The sequence below is a fragment of the Pelobates fuscus genome, chromosome 1 (genome assembly GCF_036172605.1).
Source record: "Pelobates fuscus isolate aPelFus1 chromosome 1, aPelFus1.pri, whole genome shotgun sequence".
NCBI lineage: Eukaryota > Metazoa > Chordata > Amphibia > Anura > Pelobatidae > Pelobates > Pelobates fuscus.
The window spans coordinates 203,842,508-203,868,371 of record NC_086317.1 but is presented as its reverse complement, the minus strand read 5'-3'; the positions used below and the strand labels follow the sequence as shown (position 1 = coordinate 203,868,371).

Sequence of the window (25,864 nt, the reverse complement as noted above, 5' to 3'; positions counted from 1 at the left end):
AAAAATGTTATAAATATTATTTATATACTTTGCAGTACACTGTTTGGTCATTTTTGTGACCTTTCGGTTCATCTTCTTAATTTCCCAAATCAGTTTTTTGTTTGGCTGAGTCGAACCAACATATAACCAAAATATGGCCTGCCCCCCCCAAAAATAATTTTTTATAAAAATGGTTTGATTGAACCAAATATTCTCTCCATTCACAAGTCTAATGATCACACTATAAGGTAAGTGTCCAGTGGCAGATTGCCAAACATGTTTGGACACCAGCTTGTGGGTTGTTCCAGGCTGCATTAACCAATGGATAACGTGAGTGAGATATTGAACATGGACTGCTCTGAATAGTGGATTAGTTTGAGGAAATGAGATTCAAGAGTAAAAATTACTGTCGGCCAACCATTTTAGTGCACTTTAGTTTATAAGGCAATTAAGACTATTGCATACTTGTGCAAGTAACAGGTTTACATGGATTAGTTCTTACACTCTATTTCTTCTCTTTTTGGAAGTAAAAAGCAAAGGAATTGAGATGTTTATGTTTGCTGGCACTTATAGCATTACTTCATTAACCCATATGAGCCTTAATCATGAAAGGGGTAAGAATATGAGGACCTTATAAAATAATCAGGACTTTTAAAAGAGGACCATATAGATACCTGCCAGAAAGAACCTTGCCAACCTTCCACATCACATTCTTTTAGATAGGTAAATTGGTCAGGTATCTCAAAACATGGTTTCTCTTTTTTATGAATATTGGAGGTGACTTAAGAAAATGCAGAGATAAGAGTAACATCCTGCACATTTTAGAGATTGTCGGAATGTTGTAAAGTAAAACTTTTTCAAGTGAAGCTTAATCTATATTTGTACTATTTAACCAACAAATTCAGCAAATGTATGCTACAATGAGTAAAACGTATAACAAAAACTGATCTGGTTTTGAGAACTACACTTATAAGTTTTCATAATGAGATTTCCAGCATAGACTAAAGAGGAAGGTACCCAGTTGGACAAGCACTCATGTATATGTTCAATGTTAAATGGCATTAACAAAACATATAATACATATACAATGATTAGTTAGACCTACCAGACTATTTACTTTGATAGTGTGGTAGGATAGGCAAATTGGGAGAGGTATGTCCAGGAGATGATCAGAGTAGAGGCATGACTTCAAAGATTGTCTGTCACCAGTATGCATTGCATGCAGATGACAGACTTCCAATATGCATAACAGCTACAATCTCACCAGCAAACCTGATGTACAGCATTTTATATTGAAACGCTGCACAAAGAGACTCCAAGCACCATTACCACTTCAGAACACTTTAATGGTCACGGTGCTTGGAGTAACCCTTTATAAAATAAGCTTGCAATCTAGTGGATGTGGGAGTTCCCAGCACCTTACACTCTCTGTGCTGGGGACGTCATATGATGTTCAGTGTGCACTCTGGAATGCCAGTTCTGTCTGCTGTAAACTAAAATATACAACTACACACATCCTCTTCCTTTCAATCAATATCACCCTTCTGGCTCTCACTGGAAAATGGTTGCCCTCTCTGATATTGCTATTTCTCCTTTTTTATTGCGTCAGTAGCTACTTCTCTCAAAGGACACCCAAAGGAGTACCATTCAAACAATGCCCCCCTCCACCCTGGAGGGCCTGTGTGGAACCCTGCCTGGTCTTGGACCTTCAGCTGTGTTTGTGAGGAGGCACTTTTTGAGCTAGGAGGGAAATCAGTAGATCTGATCTGCCCTGCTCCCCCTCACTCCATCAAGGAATCATTGTGGTGTGCAGCTCTATTGAGTGAAGATAATTTTAAGACCACTTTAAAAGCTACATGTTAGTCTTTCTGTTAACAAAGTTTAAAATGCATGAAAAGTTAGATCAAACTAATGGCACTTAAATTTTCTTGTTCATCTCGGATATTCATACTTTACTGCTTTTCTATGCTGCTTGCTCTATTCTCTGCACTTTATTCCCAACCACTATGTAAAAACAAATTATTACTCCAACAAAGCAAAATCAGTTTTTAGTGTTCACCTCTTATCCTCATCTAACACTCTTACCTTTCCTCTTTGTGGCCTGTGACTGGTTTGCTGGAGGTAGTGTGTGCTGTATTAGTGGGAGAACTAACAGAGTGTCGTCTGTAGAGAGAGTATCATAGAAAAACATGTTTTATGAGACTCGGATAAAGGAATAAAAAGTAACAAAGCAGACTGTATGAAATGTTGTTTCTTTTACCCTGTTACCATGCATATCAACCCATATATCTTCTTTGATTAGATGTAAGCTAACCATTACGTAAAAGGAAAACTTTAAGTACTAAAACAATGTTAGCCTGATTAAGCAGTTCTGGTGCACAGATCATGTCCCTGCAGTTTCGATACTCAATTCTTTGCCATTTGTAGTTAAATCACATATATGTAGCCCTAGCCATACCTTCCATGTCTGTGACTCACACAGCTTCAAAAAAAAAAAAAGAATAACTAGAAGTTCTTATCTCCTACTCTGGTAGTTGGACTATACTCACACACAAAAGGCTCTAGCGGGCTATTAGCACAGCAGAAGTTAAGAAATTCTAAATAAACACGCTGCACAATAATGGAAGTTAACAAATAGACTACTTTTTCAGTAACTGTGTAGAGAGGAAGTGTGTAGGTGAGACTGTGTGAGTCACAGCCAGGGGTGGTGTATATAGGACTGCTTAAACAAAGTAATTTTAGAGAATTGAGCAGTGAGACTTCAGGGGCATAACCTATACACAAAAAAACACTTTATGAAGATAAAGTTATTATTGTGCTTAGAGTGTTTAAGGTTTGAAATGTGTCCACATTTGGTTGCTTCAATGACCTCAAAAGTGTTTCAGTATTTGCAAGATAAATCAGGTCACTGAACCATTTGTCTTAAATGGCAGTATCCTTCAATTTAAACCCTTCACTAATTTAGTTGGAAATATTTTAGTAGATAGGCCTCTGAACAGTAAAAGGCAAGATGTACATTGATTTAATGCATCTTTCATTTTAAAAATTCAGTGTTATTTACTAAAGTAAGAAATTAAAGTGAAGTCAAAGCAAGTATATAAATTTGCTGAACGCAAATGGGAGAAGATCCATCTCCAAGCCCACCAAGGAACACTCAGAGCCAAAAAAAACAAGAACTCAATTGTAAATAAATCACTTGCTGGTACAGAACACTGGCAAAATCTGTGACATGTTGAAGATGCGGTTCTGAGGTTGGTACTGATTTGCAGATTTTAGTGGACTTGTGTCTTGAGATCTTGTAACATATGCAGCTAGGGATGGAGAGGCAGATTCCTTTTTGATAACATCATGAATGGAGTGTGGCAGTCTCCTAAATCTTGGGCTGGGGGGTTGAGAAGGGAGTAGCTTGTCTCTTTTGGGGAAGGGGGATCATTAAGGTCGAATTTACAGCAGAAAGCAAGTATCCAGAAATAACCAACTGGTTACCTCTCTCCTCATCAACCCCCTCCATAGCTTTACTTATGTTTTAGATTGCCCTATTGGAGAGGTAAGAGGAAGGTAACGAATAGACATAAAGAAAGTGAGGGTGAGTTTGCCTGCCATAGAAGGCTAAGCAAGTGAGGTACCCTCAAGAAACTGAGGCTGTACATAACGACTGCTGCCTTGGCACTGATATTTTTACTGAAGCTTTTGATTTTGATATATGTATCACATTAAACCAAACCAATACCTTGAAATCTATCTGTAGAGAGATGACTGTTATTACCACTGTTTCTATTGTATCTTAACTGGAAATACACGATAAATAATACAAATAAAAGTACAGAGTCACAGCGTGTTACCCAAATAGATACCAAAAACACTCAAAACACCCGTGTGGTAACCTCTCTATCCACACTAAAAATCACAGCAAATCATATACATACAGTGGGTGGAATGATTCGGTTCAGGGTTAAATATGATGGTATTGAGGTAGATGAAGTAACTGTGGAGATAAAAGTGTACAAGCACCTAGTGCAATATTGTACTGTGTAATAATACTTCAACATACAATGTATAACTCAGTACTCACAAGGAGGGAGCCAATTGGAAATGGCTCAGTCCAGACGCCTGTGGGATAGTTAGAAGGGATCCCACTCCCTTCCAAAGTGCAGGTGATGTTCTACAGCTCTCAAAAAGGAATGTCCACACCAATATAGAATTGGGGACTAAGTCCTTTTATTGATGAAGTTAAAAGTGGATATACAACACAGTAAAATAAAATCAAAACAACAAACTTGATAAAATCCACTAAAATCGTACTAAAGTAAATGAGTCCACTGTGGGATAAAAAGGATTACTTGCAAAACGCGTTTCGCCCAAGTCCTGGGCTTCCTCAGTTGCTAAAAGTGTCCTTCGGATGCTTTGTTTATATACCCACTTCAGAGGGTGCTTGTTTCCGGGTTCGCGCCGGTATCTCCATTTCCGGTCGCATGTCCATGACGCACTTCCGGTCCGCGGTCCTGTTGTTGGAACGCATATGCGTTCCAAATCATCAACAACTTTATTGTTCTTTTGTAAAGTCCAATGAACATGGGGGATATCTAATCAAATGTCCACTTAGTAAAATGCATAAAGGAGAAAACGAAGGGTTAGCAATCTTCATAGATGAAGCATCTAAGTGACCAGAAGTACATAAATAAAGTCAGTAATGGAAATGTGTGGCAATAGGGAAAAGAGTAGACCTATTGAAAAGATGATTAGCAAGTGTCATCTTTCATAGGTAAAACATTCAAAAAAATGCAGCATTTAAAGATACATACATAAAAATAAATAATGTGGTAGGAAACTTGTAATAAAAGCATAAATGAGAGTAAATGATTTTTAAACGGAATTTGAGGCATAATTTAAAATAAAACCTTTTTAACGATGCATGTAGGCATAAACATATATCTAGCATTTATAAAAATTAATAGTTAAAATGTAGGTTGCAGAACGTCCCAATATATCCAACTAGTGCTAGTGCTAGCAGAATATAGGGTAAAAGATGTTATAAAAAATGACATATTTCAAAATCTGCATTGAGGCCGTTGGGTATGAGGGTATTGAAGTTAAAAATAAATCTCATCTCTTCTTTACCCAGTTTATTAATATAGTTGCCTCCCCTCCAATCCTTTTTAACTAATTTTATTGCACAAAAGAGTAGTCCTGTAGGGTCCTGGTTATGTCGAGTTTTAAAATGTTGAGAGACAGAATGCGTTTCCAGACCTTTTTTGATATTGCGGACATGTTCTGCAATCCGTACATTTAGGGGCCGTATGGTTCTTCCTATATACAGGAGATTGCATGGGCATTTTAGGACGTAAATGATTCCCTTTGAATGGCATGTGAGGTGATCTTTAATTTTATACGATCGACCTATTATTGCACTTATGTCTATGAGGTGTCTTTTTCTGTTTTTAGTGGCTCTACATGGTAGGCACTCTCCACACCCGTAAAATCCTATCAAGTTGTTAATAAAGTGCTTAGGTGTTGTGGTTTCTAAATTACTTCTAACCAGCACATTTCTCAGGTTGCTGGTGCCTCTAAAAATCATTCTTGGTTTGGGAGGTAAAATATCCTTAAGTATGGGGTCGTCCTTCATGGTGATGAAGGATATCAATAAAATTAAGAAAACTACCCCTTACCAGCAAAACATATCCCGGAAAGAACATAAAACAATTAAAGAGATGAGTAAAAATAAGGACATCGTAATAAAACCGGCGGATAAGGGGGGAGGGATTGTCATTTTTAACAAAGAGCACTACATTAAAGAAGCGGACAAAATCCTGTTGGACCCACTGACGTATCGACAGTTACCATCAAATCCAATGAGTGAAATACAAAAAAAGTTTGAGAAATACATCCTCAAAGGAAAAGAATTAGAGATTATTAATGAAAAAGAAGTTGATTATCTGTCCATTGACTATCCCAAAGTTCCGGTGTTCTATCACCTACCGAAGGTGCATAAAGACCAGCACAATCCACCAGGCAGGCCGATAATATCGGGTATTGACTCGGTATCCACACGGGTATCTGAGTATATCGATATCATGTTACAACCCTTAGTGGTGAAAACGCCGTACTACCTGAAAGACACCATCAATGTGCTGCAAATATTAGAACAGACTGAGTGGCAAGAAGGGAATTTCCTAGTCACGTGTGATGTCAGCTCGTTATATAGTGCAATCCCCCATAACAAAGGACTAGAAGCAGCTAAATACTTTTTAGAAAAGTCATCTTTTAAGAAAGAACAAATAGAGTTCATTTTAGAAGGGATTTTACTTATTTTAACCAACAATTTTTTTTGGTTTCAGGATCGTTTTTATCTACAGATCTGCGGTACAGCGATGGGCACCAAGTTCGCCCCCAGTTATGCCAATTTGTTCATGGCATACTGGGAAGAATCCTTTATTTCTAGTGGCCATGAATGGAGGGCGAACTTGGTGTCCTACCGCAGGTATATAGATGACATATTTTTTATCTGGACAGGCAGTAGCTGTGAATTAACAAGGTTTTTAGAATTGCTTAACACTAATGATTGGGGCGTTAAATTATCCAGCGATGTGAGTAACAACAACATCAATTTTTTAGATTTGAATATCTATATAAAAGAATCGCGTATTTTCACTAGAAACTACTTCAAACCGGTGGACTCTAATAGCTACATTAATAGAAATAGTTGCCACCATAAGCCCTGGCTAACTAATGCCCCCAAAGGGCAGTTTAAAAGAATCAGGAGGAACTGTAGAGAAGAAACGGAATATATCAAACAGGCCGAGTATATAAAACAACAGTTCATAGAGAAAGGGTATGATGAGGACGCCCTGAGGAAAGATATGGAAGAAGTTAGACTCCTGGAAAGAAGCCAGCTTTTAAAATACAAACCTAAAACAGTGACACACAATTACGATGAAGTTCCTTTCATTAGTAAATATAATGGAAACACTAGAAAAGTACAGAAAGCCATCAACAAACACTGGCATATTCTGAAGGACGACCCCATACTTAAGGATATTTTACCTCCCAAACCAAGAATGATTTTTAGAGGCACCAGCAACCTGAGAAATGTGCTGGTTAGAAGTAATTTAGAAACCACAACACCTAAGCACTTTATTAACAACTTGATAGGATTTTACGGGTGTGGAGAGTGCCTACCATGTAGAGCCACTAAAAACAGAAAAAGACACCTCATAGACATAAGTGCAATAATAGGTCGATCGTATAAAATTAAAGATCATCTCACATGCCATTCGAAGGGAATCATTTACGTCCTAAAATGCCCATGCAATCTCCTGTATATAGGAAGAACCATACGGCCCCTAAATGTACGGATTGCAGAACATGTCCGCAATATCAAAAAAGGTCTGGAAACGCATTCTGTCTCTCAACATTTTAAAACTCAACATAACCAGGACCCTACAGGACTACTCTTTTGTGCAATAAAATTAGTTAAAAAGGATTGGAGGGGAGGCAACTATATTAATAAACTGGGTAAAGAAGAGATGAGATTTATTTTTAACTTCAATACCCTCATACCCAACGGCCTCAATGCAGATTTTGAAATATGTCATTTTTTATAACATCTTTTACCCTATATTCTGCTAGCACTAGCACTAGTTGGATATATTGGGACGTTCTGCAACCTACATTTTAACTATTAATTTTTATAAATGCTAGATATATGTTTATGCCTACATGCATCGTTAAAAAGGTTTTATTTTAAATTATGCCTCAAATTCCGTTTAAAAATCATTTACTCTCATTTATGCTTTTATTACAAGTTTCCTACCACATTATTTATTTTTATGTATGTATCTTTAAATGCTGCATTTTTTTGAATGTTTTACCTATGAAAGATGACACTTGCTAATCATCTTTTCAATAGGTCTACTCTTTTCCCTATTGCCACACATTTCCATTACTGACTTTATTTATGTACTTCTGGTCACTTAGATGCTTCATCTATGAAGATTGCTAACCCTTCGTTTTCTCCTTTATGCATTTTACTAAGTGGACATTTGATTAGATATCCCCCATGTTCATTGGACTTTACAAAAGAACAATAAAGTTGTTGATGATTTGGAACGCATATGCGTTCCAACAACAGGACCGCGGACCGGAAGTGCGTCATGGACATGCGACCGGAAATGGAGATACCGGCGCGAACCCGGAAACAAGCACCCTCTGAAGTGGGTATATAAACAAAGCATCCGAAGGACACTTTTAGCAACTGAGGAAGCCCAGGACTTGGGCGAAACGCGTTTTGCAAGTAATTCTTTTTATCCCACAGTGGACTCATTTACTTTAGTACGATTTTAGTGGATTTTATCAAGTTTGTTGTTTTGATTTTATTTTACTGTGTTGTATATCCACTTTTAACTTCATCAATAAAAGGACTTAGTCCCCAATTCTATATTGGTGTGGACATTCCTTTTTGAGAGCTGTAGAACATCACCTGCACTTTGGAAGGGAGTGGGATCCCTTCTAACTATCCCACAGGCGTCTGGACTGAGCCATTTCCAATTGGCTCCCTCCTTGTGAGTACTGAGTTATACATTGTATGTTGAAGTATTATTACACAGTACAATATTGCACTAGGTGCTTGTACACTTTTATCTCCACAGTTACTTCATCTACCTCAATACCATCATATTTAACCCTGAACCGAATCATTCCACCCACTGTATGTATATGATTTGACACGATAAATAAAGATTGTGAAAAACAGAAACAATCTATACCCGAGCACACAGTAAAAAGAAGCAAGGGCTAAATGTATCAAGCAAGGGCTTTCAATTATATGATATAATTATTATTAGTTTGCAGGCAGCCAGCTCATCACACTCTCCAGGATGAGATAGTAGGATCTAACAAGCAGAGCAGTGTGCTGCCATTCAGAATGGAAGCAATACCCTTTACAGTCACGCTCTTTTGACTGTGTGATTGCTTCAGGATTGGGCTGACAATGCAACATTGAATCTTGTATCCTGAGCAGTTATTCCTATTGTTAAGAGTGTCTGATAAATAAGATCAACTTACTGACAGATTTTATTAGTTGTATAAAATAGTGCACTAAATAGTTCTTCTTCTAGCCTTCTCATTCCATAACTGTCAATGTATTTTTTGTTTCTTATTTCCTAGTGTTTTCACTCTGATATTATCCTCAGTAAGGTTCACCAGTTGTTACTTTCCACTTCTAAATTGGATGAAGTTTATCACTCTTACCTTTCCTTTTTGTGGTCTGCTGTTGGTTTGCTGGATGGATTGCTAGCTCCAGGAGTTGGACATGTCAGCGTATGTTTCCTGCAAAGAGATTATCAAGGCAGATAGTTGTGAAGATTCAGGGGAGAAAAAAAAAAGTATATAAATAATAGTTATCCAACCTCCCAAATATTTCTCATTTATTAAGTGGCGAGCAAGCTATTATGTGAACGTTAGCAATCTGCCCAGATATGACTGTTTTATGGAGGTTTGTTCATCTCTATGAACTGGGAGGTTTTCTCTAATTATAACAGTTGGTGTTCTCACCTTTCCTCTCTAGTGTCAGTTCTTGGTTTTACATTTGCTTTATGGACTGCTTGGTTGGGAGAATTTAGAGAAAGTATCCTGAAAAGAGAATAATATTGGCAGAGAATGTACAAAGAACAGTTTAGTAAGGAGGTTAGTTTTAGGATAAAACAATCATCTGCATGCAACATATTACTACTCTGACAAACATGCGGATGATTATGCAAACCCATATCAGGAAGTACTATTTATTTATTTCTAAAATATTTTACCAGGAAAGATACATTGAGATTTCTCTTGTTTTCAAGTATTACCGTTCATCTTTGTCGTCAGTTGGTTTGCTGGGTGTTTTAGGAATTGTCACAGTGGGGGAACCAAGAGATTGCCTCCTTCAAATGATCAAAGATAGATACTTAGTTGTAAGAATTTACCCTTGCATTCTAATAACAAAAAAACTGAGCCCTTACCTCTCCTCTTTGTTGCTGAAAATCTTAGAGGAAGAAGAGACTGGGGCTGGACTCCTATAGATTGAGAAGTATTTAAAAAAATAACATTGCGAGGCAGTGTAAAAATGAAATGTACCTCCATTTCAGTGGAGGGTCATCCATAGAGACATTTAGGAAAGCGCCCAATTAGATTTTACATAAAAAAAAAAAATTACTGGCAGTAGTTAAGGATCACTAAGATATATATATTTTTTTCCAGTGGGGTACCTCAGGGATCTGTACTTGGACCCATTCTCTTTAATATTTTTATTAGTGATATTGCAGAAGGTCTTGATGGTAAGGTGTATCTTTTTGCGGATGATACTAAGATATGTAACAGGGTTGATGTTCCAGGAGGGATAAGCAAAATGGCTAATGATTTAGGTAAACTAGAAAAATGGTCAGAGCTGTGGCAACTGACATTTAATGTGGATAAGTGCAAGATAATGCATCTCGGACGTAAAAACCCAAGGGCAGAGTACAGAATATTTCATAGAGTCTTAACCTCAACATCTGAGGAAAGGGATTTAGGGGTGATTATTTCTGATGACTTAAAGGTAGGCAGACAATGTAATAGAGCAGCAGGAAATGCTATCAGAATGCTTGGTTGTATAGGGAGAGGTATTAGCAGTAGAAAGAGGGAAGTGCTCATGCCATTGTACAGAACACTGGTGAGACCTCACTTGGAGTATTGTACGCAGTACTGGAGACCGTATGTACAGAAGGATATTGATACCTTAGAGAGAGTTCAGAGAAGGGCTGCTAAACTGGTTCATGGATTGCAGGATAAAACTTACCAGGAAAGGTTAAAGGATCTTAACATGTATAGCTTGGAGGAAAGACGAGACAGGGGGGATATGATAGAAACCTTTAAATACATAAAGGGAATCAACACAGTAAAGGAGGAGACTATATTTAAAAGAAGAAAAACTACCACAACAAGAGGACATAGTCTTACATTAGAGGGACAAAAGTTTAAAAATAATATCAGGAAGTATTGCTTTACTGAGAGGGTAGTGGATGCATGGAATAGACTTCCAGCTGAAGTGGTAGAGGTTAACACAGTAAAGGAGTTTAAGCATGCGTGGGATAGGCATAAGGCTATCCTAACTATAAGATAAGGCCAGGGTCTAATGAAAGTATTTAGAAAATTGGGCAGACTAGATTGGCCGAATGGTTCTTATCTGCCGTCACATTCTATGTTTCTATGTTTCTATGAAGCAGTAAACTAAAAAATATGGACAAAAGTAGATTAAGGTACTTCAGTCATTACCTATTTGTGTGTAAAAAACAATATGTGTCTCTTTAATTTTGTAATAGGGTTTCGTTTTGCAGGGTTCCTCACTTCAGATGCTGTCTGTAAAAGCTTTCTTGAGAGCAACTGGGCATGTCAAAAGATGGGACAGATTTCAAATTTGTCCTGTTTCAGCGGGTTTTGAAAATGTGTAGTCTCCTTTAAGAAGGTTATGCAGCGGCCTCCCATTGAATTGTCTTTTAGGTAGCAGTGCCAGCTACCCATGACTAGAGGCATGCTATTAGCCTCTCTTTTCAGGTGGCATCAATGTACCAGGGAATGAAGCCATCTTGGAAATACCAGAGAGAGAGCACAGCAATAGCAGCTCTGGGATCCTTCCAAATGTAAGTGTAAAATGTTCTAATTTTTCTCCCCCATTAACCCATGGGGTTGATGATTATGCAATCCCATATCAGCCAATACTATTACCTGTAATCTTTGTCATCAATAACTGGTTTGCTGGGTGTTTTAGGAGTTGCCACAGTGGGGGAACCAAGCGATTGCCTCCTTGAAAATACGAAAGATAGAAACTTGGTTGTAAGAAAATTAATATACCCTTGCATACTAATAACTGAGCCCTGAAAGAAAAACCTTACCTCTCCTCTTTGTTGCTCTTAGAGGAAGAAGAGGATGAGGCTGAAGAGCTGAGTGATAACCTCCTAAAGATTCAGGAGTGTTAGAAAAAAAAAAACACTGTGAGGCCAGGCTGAGATACGAGATAACTACAAGTGTAGAAATTATATGTACATCCATTTCAGTGGAGGATCATCCATAGCGGTATTTAGGAAAGTGAAGATCATCAACTGAACTTTGAATGTTAAAGTACACTTAGACTGAAATTTTTTATATATATACTGTATATATATATAAAACAAAAAACACCGCCCTGCACTCACTCTTCAGTTTTACTGCCAAGGTGCTCCTCCAACCTTTTAACAATACATACACTCAAAGAAAGGCACTCACTGGACTTCTTATTCTGCAAACTTTATTCACAAATGTTCAGTAACTTTACAGGATTCTGATGAAAGTCTAGATGAGGAATGAAACATTGATGATACTGTAAAGTTACTGAACATTGATAAATACAGTTTGCAAATTAAGAAGTCCAGTAGGATGCTTATATAAATAAAATTATATATAATCATCAAAGTGCATTTTGACGCTAATATTTATGATTACATATCTGGGACCTAATTGACAAGCCAAGCAGTCCCCCTGCAACCAATCCAGCCATTCCGAGAAATGTGATCATGGTGTCACATCAATCACATTACTCAGCTTGGCTGGATTGGGTGCAGAGGACTGTTTGGTATGTCAGGCATGATGACCCCTGATCGCGATCAGAGCAGAGGGTAAGTATTTGGGCTGGAGAAAGGGTCAAACCTTTAGGGCGTTGTTCCAAGGTGCAGACTCTTCAAATAGGCCTCCTAGACAATTCAGCACATAGTTGCCAGGTGCAAGATGCTAGAAGGGACACCATACACTGAGAGGCACAACCAAATTGCTGGTATTGTGAACCCTGCTGGGATCTGCACAGAATAATCCCAGGTGGGAGATACCACAAAGGATAGTTTAGAATGACAGGTCTAAGATCCTGTGGGAACCTGTTCAGACCAGCAAGTACTGGTCTAGCATCACAACTTAACGTTGTGATGCTAGACAAAGAACGAAAGACTGCAGTGGTAGTGGATGATGTAGTACCCAGTCACCATTGCATCAAGAAGAAGAAACATGAGAAGGTTGACATATACCAAGGACTAAAAGACGTGCTAGAATGGATTTGGGGAGTGAAGGCAGTAGTAATCCCAGTTGTGAAAGAAGCACTCGGGCAGTAACTCCCAGGTTGGGTGAGTGGCTTCAGCAGATTCCTAAGTTCTCTATCCAGAAGAGTGCCATTCTAGCTAACATACTGCGCAAAAGTCTCAGACTTCAAAGCCTCTGATAGAGGACCCGATAATGAGGATTATCATATATGTATATATGCCTGTCATTAATAGTGTTAATACGTCCTATGGCATATTGCATAATGTAAGCTCAGCTGCCCAGTGCCCATAATCTTCTTTGATGTGCTCAGGGACTCTTTGTAGTAAGAGTCCAGAGTGGCTTATGTAAATTCTATGCATATTCCTATGCACATGTCAGGCTCCGTGTGGAACCTAAACGTGCAGACTATAACAAAATAAATAGACAATTCATATATCGTTTCTTACAGTGACCGGGTTAACTTTAGAGGAGTCAGAGAAAATACCGAGGTCAAGGACAGGAGAAATACGGATAAACGTTATAACAAGCAAAGGTCAAAGGATACCAGAGATCAGAAGAATCGAGTAAATGGACAAAATTAGAATGCGCTCTTGGGCTAATAGAACCACAACAGGGCAACAAGGCGTGGGAGAAATAAGTATATATAGGTATAACTTAATTTGTATTGGTCCACGTCATAAGTGAATTCCTTATAATTTGTGGATGGTAGAAATCTTTATTAGCCTATTTGTAAACATAATTTTTGGTCCGAATTCAGTCTCTTTATACCTAGCTCTGAGTTTTGTAAGGACAACTGTGTATTGTATGCAGCTATGTGTATTGTATGAGTACTACTATTACCGATTGAGTAAATTATTTTAAGAGGACAGATCACAGAGGCCAGAAGATGATGGTTACAGAGCTAAGGGGCGGAGACTGGCACCCCACAATCTTAAAACCCCACCAGTTGCAACTGCTTCATTTTCATGTATATGCTCACCTTTCTTGTTTCTTTGGTGTGGACTGAATATCAGCAGAATGTCTCCTACAAAACAGAGCCACTGTAAACAAAACTCTGTAAGATATATACTTGTGTTATGTGCCATACTTACATACTTATTGTGTCAGTACACCATATGTATTGCTCCTGAATATCAAACACACTATGCAAAACATATAGCTTCAAAGTATGAAACCTACTGCCCCTATGTACTATTCATACTCCGTGCCACATCGTGCTGTGCATGCATACTGTTATATTGTAGTGTGTTACACCACACTATGTACCATTCTATTCTTAAACCAGACTGTTATTACTACTCACAATGAATCAATAATGTATGCTCACTGGAAAAGTCATCTAGTACTAATCATACTGCTACTGAGTGAGCTATAAGAATGCAATTTCTTTCTGAATATTGTAACAAGCAGTCGACGTGCCGACCATTGGCTGATGATTGTCTTTTCTACATTGTTTAAACTGATCCCACCTCTCACTCCTCAATTTAATGTGTATGTATGTTATTTGACAGGGAGAAAACAAATGTTTTACCATTATATTTGTAATATTCTTGAATGTTGTGCTTTTGTGGTTTTAAATGATAAAATTACATGTTTAATATCAGTTTCCAAATACTATGAGAGTGTATCTAGCAAATTCTGTTCACAATATTTAGTATGATAGCCTGCATGCTGAATGTATCATAAAAGCTCATCCCTCCATTAGCCCATGGCATTTTCTGTTGTAATACATTAAAACATTTACATTGATATATTTAGTGCATCTACTCTCTGCTTTTCTCTTTGTACCTTTTACGTTTTGCATCCTTAGAGATGAGTGGTTTATTTTCTGGTTGGAGAAAGTTGTCAGGGAATCCACTGCAAATGAAATTAGGAATGAAGTTCAGTGACATCATCCTAAATGACATATAATAGTTTTGGCACACTTCATTATAATGGTATAAGCAAGATTAGCAGTAATGTCTGTGGATTATCTGTGGTGTGTTTTAAAGCATTCTGATAACAAAAATGAATGCTTCGAACTGATAACTCATTTCTCCATTAAGTTTTTTGTTGCAGTTCCATGTCATTAACAGGATTAAAATCTCAGAAAGGAGATTCTAATGCTTTCAGTGAACTATTTCCCATTTTCTCAGTGAGAAAATGGCCTGCTAGTGCAAAAGAGGTTTTATGGTGTCTGACACCATATGGTCTGACATCATATGTTTTCCCACATTCATATGTACGTATGTCCACCACTAGGAAATGTTAGCAAAGTAAAGGAAGCATTACCAAACTGTTATAAAATAAACAAATAAAAACTAAAAAATGTGATGCCTAGAAGTCCTCATCTATTGCACATGAAAACAAGGTTCACAATATGAAACAAAAAAAAGTCTATAATGCAACTGTAAAAACAAAAACAAAATTTCAGGCTGGCAGATGGGATACAAGCTTTCAAGCTAATGTACAAACTTTTGTGTTACTGTCTCAGCTATCAAATACAATTTAACTGGCCATATACAGTAGTATGCGATACAGTAAGATTCACAAATTAAATCTACTTTGCTTAAATTATGAGTTTCAGTTGTGCCAGGGGATTTCTAGAGAGGGAGGGTACCTTATTCAGGACCCTTCTATAATCATGTAGACATTGACTGCCTTTTCTCGGGAAATGCAACGTTTACATTGCTGAGCCTGCAGGGACAGACTATAGACACCAGAATCAATGTATTGAGCCGTGGTGGTTCTGGTGACTATAGTGCCCCTTTGACCCCTTAAGGACCAAACTTCTGGAATTAAAGGGAATCATGACAAGTCACGTGTCCTTAAGAGGTTAAGGGTACCAATTTATGGAGGGAGTTGTGTTTAGCAAATAGCTCCCTATTCTGGTATATTTCCATGTATAAGACTATGTTTTTTCTAATTTTTTTTAGTCTACAATTTGGGGTCGTATTATACATGGAATGTCATTGCAGGGGTTAAAAAAAACATGTGTGCGGGGCCTAAGCCAAGATGACGCCTGCTGCGTTTCAGTGTGCCACAGCCCACACACATAAATGGCCTCCCAGCCCCACAGCCCCACAGTGAGAGCAGGTCTGTATTATAGAAATACTGAAGATGGAGAGAGATCCTGCCATCTTATAATCTCAGACCATGTTGCACTCGCTCCCAATTAGAACTCCATCTGGATCCAGGTCATTGGCCCAGAGTGACATGAAGCAGGGCCTGTAGACCTCTGAATGCTGTGGCAAGGAGCAAGAGGTCCCTACATGTGTGGGAGCTGCAGCAGATGTCAGCACTAACCACTAACGGAGCTCCAGAGATATGCCACAGAATAAAAGGAGCAGCCATATTAAGGTATGCTCCGCCTCAGGTAGGTCTTGCTTTCTTATTTATATTTATGGGGTTGGAAATGGGGATCAGGGAGCAGAGGAAATACTGCTGTGATGTCCCAGCATGCCGATTTTTTTACATTACAGTCTAATGATAACTCCACTGGACACTCATCAGATGGCTACTAGAGGTGCTTCCAGGGGCAGTGCTGCACTGCCCTTCAGTGTCTCCACCCTCTGCATGGAGACACTGAACTTTCATCATAGAGATGCATTGATTCAGCCAGGGCTGTGTTTGACTTGTGCTGGCTCTGCCCCTGATCTGCCTTCTTGACAGTCTCAGCCAATCCTATTGGGAATCATTGGGATTGTCCACTTCTGATGATGACAGGTCAGAGGCAGACAGACAGGTCAGAGACAGGTCAGAGGCAGAGGCAGCAGCTACAGACCTGAATACAAGTGAGGTTTTACTTTATTTAAGGAGGCAAGGGGGGGACATAAGGCTAGATGGTGGTTTTAACAATATAGGGTCTGGAATACAAGTTTGCGTTCCTGACCCTATAGTGTTCCTTTAAAGTTTGTTTGTTCTAACAACCCAAAGCAAACAATAACTAATCATGTTGTGTTATTTCACACATCACCTGCAATAACAGAGCCATAGAAATGTTACTTACTAAAGGCTGGACAAATTACAATATTGACCAATTTACTTCCTTTTGCCTGAAAGTCAATTTATTTGCACAAAATGAAAACAAACCAACTTGTTCATGACCTTCAAAGTGTACCAACTTCATTTTGCATTGCAATACAAAACAAAACCTATTAAAATAAAGAACACATCTCCAGTGCTGATTCTTATCTATCTGACAAACAATTTCTCAGAAGGAGCTCAATTCAGTCATCCTCGTGCAGACAAACTGTAAATGGCAAAACTTCCTTTTCACAAAAAATTGTATAGGAGTCAGCAAGGATCAAAATGTGAAAAGATCTTAAAGAGAATCCAGCAGGACGATGTTCATGAAAAAACCTGATGCTCAAATTATTTCATACTATTTTCAGCCTTTCATTCCCTTTGAGATACTGTTGTATTCTGCTTCAACATGTACATTACCAAAAATGCCAGTAGATTTGTTGCAAATACCCTTAAGTAACATTTTGGCATGCCTGTATGCAGGGCCGGATTAACATAGGGGCTGATGGAGCTGCAGCTCCAGGCCCAGGCCCATGGAATAGGCCCATTGGTTTAAAAAAAAAAAAAAAAAAAAAAATTTTTTTTTACATTTTTTTTTTTTTCACACACTACTCTTAGGGTTGCCAGGTATTTCTCATGTATTTCTTAGGGTTGCCAGGTATTTCTCAGAAGTATTTCTCAGGTATTTGAGGCTGCCTAGCCGGTGCCGGTATTGCAGTAATTGCAGTATTGTCTCAGTATAAACATAGATTATTCTGCAATACCAGCGCCGGCCAGTAGTGGTCGCTGTTTGTGTGGAGAGAGGCAGTGATAAGAAGTTACGGCATCTCCCTCCCTGCCTCTCTCTACTCACTGATCCGCGGGGAGCAGCTCTGCACAGAGAGTCCAGACAGCAGCTCCGAGACATGGGGACGCTGAGACATTGGGACACTGGGGAACATGGGGACCCTGAGCATGGACGTCCGCAGGAATTTTTCTGGGGGGAGGGGGGGGGCATAATTGTAATGACACCCATGCTTGGCCCCTTTTTGACAGTGTCATGAAAGGGAAGGAGCATAGTCATTTTCACATTTTCACATTTTCCCAAAGCATGGATGAATAGCGTTTTCACAACTATGGTGTCAGGAATATATGTTTGTATTCCTGACACTATAGTGTTCCTTTCATCAAATTACAGGAACATTCTGGTCACCATAACAACTTTATCTAAATTAAAATGCTGTGATGCAAGGAGGCCCCTGGGTGCTCTTTCTTTGAAGTGGTGAAACCGCTCTCAAATGGTTTACCCCCAAAGGCTTCCTTCAGCTCCAGATCTCCAGGTCGCTCAGTGGTATTCGACTTCTGAAACAGAGTGTCAGGAAGTGCAGATTGACGTTGGGCATGGGTGCCGCTGATTGGCTAGAGTGGTCAGCTGACACTCTAAGCCAATCGCTAGTTCCCGATTCATAAAAATGTTTTACGTTTTTATGAATGGGGAGCTACTGATTGGCTTAGTGTGCTAGCTGACCCATCTAGCCAATCAGCGGCACCCCTACCCAGCGGCCCTCTGTGTTTCCTGACACTCTGTTCCTTCTGATTCTTCCTGCCTCTTATTTATCCTTGCTGACCCTTCTTTATCCTTGTTGCCCCTTCCTACTCCTAGCAGACCCTTACTACTCCTTGCTGACCCCTCCTGCCCCTTGCAGACCCTTTCTACTCCTTGCTGACCCCTCCTGCTCCTTGCTGCCTCTTCCTACTCCATGCTGCCCCTTCCTACACCATGCTGCCCCTTCCTACTCCATGCTGCCCCTTCCTACTCCATGCTGCCCCTTCCTGCTCCTTGCAGACCCTTCCTGCTCCTTGCAGACCCTTCCTGCTCCTTGCAGACCCTTCCTGCTCCCTCTTCCTACTCCTTGCTGCCTCTTCCTGCTCCTTGCTGCCCCTTCCTGCTCCTTGCTGCCCCTTCCTGCTCCTTGCTGCCTCTTCCTACTCCTTGCTGACCCCTCTTGCTCCTTGCAGACCCTTCCTACTCCTTGGTGACCCCTCCTGCTCCTTGCAGACCATCCCTACCCCTTCCTGCTGCCCCTTCCTATTCCTTGCTGACCCCTCCTGCCTCTTGCAGACCCTTTCTACTCCTTGCTGACCCCTTCCTGCTTCTTGCTGCCCCTTTCTATTCTTTGCTGACCCCTCCTGCCCCTTGCAGAACCTTTCTACTCCTTCTACTTTACCTTCCTCTATGCGGTCTCCCCCACCCCCCATCCCTCACTTACCTGCTCTGTAGGCTGCCTCTGTGCTGCTCCCCTGCGGTTTCAGTCATGAGAGAGAGGCAGGGATACGCTGTAGCTTCCTGCCTTTCTCCATTCACAGCCCATTCACACCTACTGGCCAGCGCTGGTATTGTACTGTATTCTCACACTGAAACGAAAAATAGCAGCACAAGCTGAAAAATCCAGGGGGTGGGGGGGGCAAGTACCCCCCTTTACCCCCCCATTCAGATGCCCATGACCCTGAGACACTAGGGACACAGTGGCCCCATGTCTCCCAGTGGCCCCTAGTCTGTGTCCCCATGTCTCCCAGCCACTATCCCTAGTGTCTCAGTGGCCCCATGTCTCCCAGTGTCCCCATGTCTCTAAGTGTCCCCTAGTGTCCTAGTGACATCAGGACACTGGGAGACATGAGGACACAGACTCTAAGGGACACTGGGCGATACAAACACTACAAACACACAGGGATACAAACACTAGGGGACACTGAGCGACATGGGGACACTGAGAGGCATGGAGACACAGGGAGACATGGGGACACTGGGCAACTTTGAGACATAGGAGACATGGCAGTGTCCCCATGTCTCCCAGCCAGTGTCCCTAGTATTTCAGTATCCCCATGTGTCCCTGGTGTCTCTCAGTGTCTGTAGTGTGCCAGTGTCCCTAGTGTCTCAGTGTTCCCTAGACTCCCAAAGTCCCCTAGTCTCCCAATGTCTCTGTGTCCCCATGTCTCCTAGTGTCTCAGTGTCCCCTAGTATAAAAGTAAAAATCTCAGGCACTCACTGTGATAGATTAAGGCAGGTTTATTGGACACCGCAACGTTTCAACCTGTACCCAGGTCTTTATCAAGTCTCCAATGTCCCCTATGTATCAGTGTCCCCTATGTATCAGTGTCCCCTATGTAACAGTGTCTCAGCGCCCCATGTCTCTCAGTGCCCATAGTGTCTCTGTGCCCGTAGTGTCTCTGTGACCGTAGTGTCTCTGTGACCGTAGTGTCTCTGTGTCCCCTAGTATAAAAGAAAAAAATCTCAGGCACTCACTGTGATAGCTTTAAGCAGGTTTATTGGACACCGCAACATTTTGACCTGTACCCAGGTTTTTATCAAGTCTCCAGTGTCCCCTATATATCAGTGTCTCAGTGCCCCATGTCTCCCCGTGTCCCCACGTGTCTGTCACCCAGTGTCCCCAAGAGTCTCAGATTTCCCAGGTCTCCCAGTGTTTCCTAGTATCTGTGTCCCCATGTCTCCCAGTGTCCCAATGTCTCTCAATGTCCCCTAGTGACATGGGGACACTGGGAGACATGAGGACACAAACACTAAGGGACTGGGAGACATAGGGACATTCCCCCTTTTTGTGTATGTTCGCCCTTTCGGCCGTTCTGGTTATGTGATTTGTGTCAGTAGCCCACCCTTTTACCGCATCCATAGACTTCCTGCTTTACTGGACACTGCTGTTAGGGGATATGGGTTTACTTGAAAGATGAAGGCATGAGATTAGCAAAGGGTATGTGTTTTCTCATAGTTGCATCCTATAAGTTTCCCTACAGCATCATCTCATCAGATACATGACGCTTAGGAGGTAGGACTGTTTTAGTGTTTTTGGTCAATAAGATTTTGTAATTAGGCCCATCATAATTATCAGCACCAGGCCCACTGGGCTCTTAATCCGGCCCTGCCTGTATGTTCTTTGTGCTTCTGTGGAATATTGTAAAATAAGGCGTACAATATTTTTATTTCCACCAATTTGTAGCAAAGGATCAACAGCTAAATAATTTCTTTAACAAGATAGCCCTGTGTGAATATACTATGTTCATAAATAGGGTTATTATATACTGTGTTATGTGATGACTATGAAAACTGACCACATATAATGGTATGTATTAAAGACAGATATTTTCCCATGCAGAACCCAAGCATCATGTAAAAAAATCTATTGATTGCCGCCTGTTCTTATGAGGCACACCACTAACTGTGGTACTGATATACTGACCACAGTCTGTCCATGCTAAGCCTTCCATAAGATTGCTGTTGGCATATGGTCAAATTTGGGGAAGATACCTGGGATTTTCTGGATGCAGCTTGTTTTGTGGAGATGTATGAGGCCTGTCATGGAAAATAAGGTAAAGAAAGGTAGTCTTATAACAGGACAACAAGACACAAAGAAAAGATTACAACCCAGGATCAATATTAACTGGTTTATAAGTATCACCAACCTGGTCATTTCTGCACGAGGGGGAGATTCCAGTTGGGTGTTTGTCTTATTTGTTTTTTCTTTGTATGAGGAGTCTAAAATGTCACAGAGAAAAAGTAATATGTGCATTTTGATGAACGTTTTGCCAGTACATTCGTTTTCACTCAATACTATTCCCAACACCTATCAATACAATTCCACCCTACCTGTTGGTGCATGTACCTACTTGCCACTTGCCATACCTAACCACTTTACCATCTTCCTCAGTGCATATAGGTACAAATACTAAAAAAATGTATGCAGCATTAAGGATGATAGTTTACTTAGTTCTTTTCTAACATTAACAGTGCCTTAGATACTTGAAATTACAAGATCTTGTTTGCTTCAAATTAATTTACATCTCCCTTTCCTATTTTCATGCCTTCGTTATTCATACAGCTAACATGCATAAATGTATTGACATGGGACACATAGAATATAGTCATTCCTTGTAGAATGATATCTAATGATATCATATTTGGGACAGAGTTCAATTATAAATATTTAAGAGTCTCTTTAGTTTAACGAGCTAATCATCCTTCACTTCATCAGTACAATTATTAAATTCTCGCTATATTACTTAAGAACTAGACTAAATGCACACAAACCACTAAATTTGGTACAAACAGTATAAACATTTAATTTTTTCTAGGATAATTGTTACTATTTAGGGCTTTAGCCAGATTTTTACTTTTGTTTTCAGATCTTAAAATCTAACATTTTCTTCTTCCTTAACACTTCTCACATCAGTCTAAATTGGACTCACCGAGCAGTTTCTTCCAGGCCTTGATGAGGTTTTTGGCAAGATCTCCAATTTCCCGCTCATCATGCCTCTTTTTCAGCTTGTTCACAGTCACGCCAATCCTAGTGCTCTGTAAGTAGAGAGTCATTGGGCAGTTTAGTTAAATTCCACGCAAACAATTGTCCTCTTACATCTATCTGTTAATTAAAATACATCATGGAAGAAGTTGCTCTTACCCGCAAAAGAGGAACAGTCATCTGAAATCTCTGTAGTTCCTTTAGCAGATCCAAAATATGGTCCTTAGGGGAAAAAAGCAAGTGAATTTTCTCCACTGCTTCTTTTGTAACATATTCTTCAACTATTTCTCTGACACTTCTTCTCACTAATTCTTTCCTGATCATTTTCCTTTACATACATTCTTCATAGCATTCATTTCTTAACCCTCACTGTCTATTACCTGTCATTCTCCCTGTCTCCCTTCCATACAGTGCTAAGTCCCCTTATGTCACCTCAGCCTCATCATCATCTTCTATTGTTTCCTCCTTCTGGTATAAATCACCTCTTCTTTACTACTCTCTCACCAACTCTATTTCTACTATTTCCTCCTTACCTACCCCTTTCTTTGCTTCCCTCGTGTTCCCCAAATGGATAATAATTTTTTTTATGCAGCCTGTTACTGGGTCTTAAACGAGTGTCATTGTTCTCCCTTATTATCTATTATGTCTACAATCTGCACTCTACCTTCCATGCTTTGCAGTACAATCTACTCAGTTCACTTTAAACTCTACTCATGAATTACCATGTTCTCTGGCTCTTGTCTCCCCGTACAATTTCCTCACTTCTTCACAAGTTTCTTACTGTGTTGCCACTAATTCTACATAATTCTCTATACACTTTGCACATTCAGTGCTAAATGCACCTCCTACTTTCCAACAATCTCCCCCCAATACACGATGGTGTGCCCTGCAATCCTATTTTTAATACTAAGTCCTTATAAAGAAGCCTCCTTCTCAATTCACCCCCCAGCCATCTAGATGCTTTCTTACTTTCATTGTACAACCGTAATTTTAAATGCCGCTCTGCTTATCATGACTACCACCTGGTAATTTTGCCCCTCTCCCCCCCCAACGCCCCCCTAACCCCCCCCCCCCCCCAAAAAAAAACAGACTCCCACAGATTCCTATCATCTCACCGTACTGCCTCCATTGACTCTCTTCTCCAGCTTTCTTCCAATTTTCAGTAGTTCTTCTTCCGACCCCATATCCTCATGTGGAACATCAGCAAGTGAATAAGTATAGAAATATGTATGTTGAGTGTTTGTTGATAAACATATAAGAACAGGTGAAGTAGGTGTGGCTTTATGCCTAAAGACTATTGAATTACTTAATCTAGCTTTGTGTGTTTTTGTGTCTCTATAAGACTATAAATATAGTACATTCAAGTACTTTGGCTATGTTTATGCCACTCATGTGAAAAGTTACAAACTCTGTGTGTTACTCCTGTGTTTCTATACAAACTTGCCGTGTAAATAATGTCACGCGTTACCAGTATATACAAGTTCAAAGTATATACAAGCTGCTCTTGCTTGCTGTCAGTAAGGAGGTGTGTCCCAAAATATAAATAGTCCAAGGTCTTTCAGCCAGACACAGGAGAAGGGGGGTAATGACAGCTGTATATTTAAACTGCAGGGCTTTATACACACAGAACATTGACTAAAACATCTTACGCACATGCTACAACACAAACACATGCTTTTTCACAAAAGGTCCACTAATGTATTTACTATGAAAAAAATATATATATTTTTTCAAATATTTTGACTTTGTCCTTAAACATTTCAGCTGGTAAAGAATCATACGAGGCACTCTTCCCAGATTAAACCAAGCAAGCAACATTAAGTAAACAAAAAAAAAAAAAAAAAAGAATTAATGCTGATAATTCTTATCTGGTTTCTGTAAACTCCTTGAAAACCTTGTCCTGTAAAAGGTCCCCAACAAAAACCCCATGCGTTAACCCTTCTTCTGCAGTAACAGATGCTTTCATGCCCAGACAACTTAGTTGAAATATGCAGTCACAATAATAAAAAAAATAAAAATACATAATAGATACAGTGATAATATCTGAGCCTTTGGATGGATAAAGTTCATGTTAACATTTTATTACACTTTATTTTACTAGAAGATAAACAACCTAAAGTAAATAATTAACTTCTAAAGCCTTACAAGCTTCTTTCCAGAAAATAAAACAACAAGTGTAGATTATTTCAAGACTTGGTGTAAAAATAAGGAGAATTTTAATACTGACAGGAGGCGAATATTTTGCATATTTCCTTTACTGATATCTCCAATAGCAGCAAACAATAAACCAACCAATAGAACAATAATAATACAAGATTTATCAATACCAGGCCATCTCACAGACTTCCTCTTTCTTCGATGGAAAAAAACGAACAGGTTAAACAACAATGGAAATCCGAACAACTTCAATGAACGGAACAGGAAGAGAAATACAGGCCATGAGCACATTACACTACGAAAAAGAACAGAGAAATCATAAAAATGTAACCGGGAAATAGACTTATACCCAATCTACAAGTAATATTTATGCAATTATCAAAAATAGCTGGTCATAAAAGCCAATAAATATACATACTGTACTGTATATACAGTACAATGAAAAGAACATATCAACAAAATAAGCAAAGGAAAAAATAAAACAGATGAGAGAAACCAAATGGAGATGGTCCCATAAAGTACAAAAGGGAGGGAGGAAAAATATTTGCCATCTGTCATTATTAAAATTGAGATTAATTTTACACCAATGCTTGCATTTTAACACAGGACAGGAAGCTTCAAATTAGAATTTTTGTCTCTTAGAAAGTAAATCGAAAGCAGTATGAGAAATAGAGCGAAAATAAAAGGTCCAAAAGGTTGAATCCGAATACAGTGAATACAGTGAAGAATGTCAGTGAGACTAACTCCTAATGCTGCACCAGTGCTGCCATGCCCTGAACTGTATAAGCTCAAAATGAGCAAGCAACACCCGCCAACAAAAGCATCCAACCGTGCCAAAGAAGCTGACAACACAGGAGAAAAAGGACGCACATAGGATATCAAAAGTTGGCTAACAGAAGGAGACTGTAAAAGCGCAGTCATGACCGGATCTTGAAACAAGCAACCCACAATGCAAAGTTTAGGTTCATCAGAAAATAATTGGTGAAAAATGGAATACAATTAAGAATTAGTACGATGAGATAACATAAAGGTGACGCCCATAGGTCAAGAAAACAAAGGGATCCATGTCCAAATCCCGAATATCCGCAACTTGCCAAAAATAAATTAAACAGAGGATCAGCGATAACTTGTCGTGCAATTATCAGAGAGAAAGAGGCCTTTTCATTTTGAACACTGCAGCTGTAAGTCCCAAATGACCATCCATGCCTGCTACAAGGCCTTTTAATTTTGAACACTGCAGCTGTAAGCCCCAAATCATCATCCATCCCTACTACAAGGCTTTTTAATTTTGAATACTCCAGCTTTCAGGCCCCTATGCTCTGATGAAGACCTGCATCGATCCTCTGTTCGCACTCCCA

At 39.6% G+C, this 25,864-nt stretch overlaps 1 protein-coding gene across 6 annotated transcripts in view; it reads right to left on the bottom strand.

Annotated features, from left to right (window-relative positions):
* LOC134610691 (transcription elongation factor A protein 3-like) overlaps window positions 1-23,871 on the bottom strand; it is an 87,309-nt gene extending 63,438 nt beyond the window's left edge. For 2 of the 6 annotated variants that reach the window (XM_063453856.1, XM_063453810.1), the window contains exons 1-14: window positions 23,465-23,871; window positions 22,509-22,571; window positions 22,297-22,402; window positions 21,514-21,586; window positions 21,359-21,403; window positions 14,842-14,910; window positions 14,033-14,077; window positions 11,883-11,945; window positions 11,716-11,793; window positions 9,975-10,028; window positions 9,822-9,896; window positions 9,529-9,606; window positions 9,226-9,303; window positions 2,065-2,142 (exon numbers count right to left, since the gene is read on the bottom strand). In XM_063453856.1, the coding sequence (XP_063309926.1) occupies window positions 2,065-2,142; window positions 9,226-9,303; window positions 9,529-9,606; window positions 9,822-9,896; window positions 9,975-10,028; window positions 11,716-11,793; window positions 11,883-11,945; window positions 14,033-14,077; window positions 14,842-14,910; window positions 21,359-21,403; window positions 21,514-21,586; window positions 22,297-22,402; window positions 22,509-22,571; window positions 23,465-23,533 (974 nt within the window). In that variant the 5' untranslated portion in view covers window positions 23,534-23,871. The remainder of the gene's footprint in view (window positions 1-2,064; window positions 2,143-9,225; window positions 9,304-9,528; window positions 9,607-9,821; window positions 9,897-9,974; window positions 10,029-11,715; window positions 11,794-11,882; window positions 11,946-14,032; window positions 14,078-14,841; window positions 14,911-21,358; window positions 21,404-21,513; window positions 21,587-22,296; window positions 22,403-22,508; window positions 22,572-23,464) is intronic. The other 4 variants (XM_063453828.1, XM_063453838.1, XM_063453820.1 and 1 more) reach the window with 4 other exon arrangements.
* Between the last annotated feature and the right edge of the window lie 1,993 nt (window positions 23,872-25,864).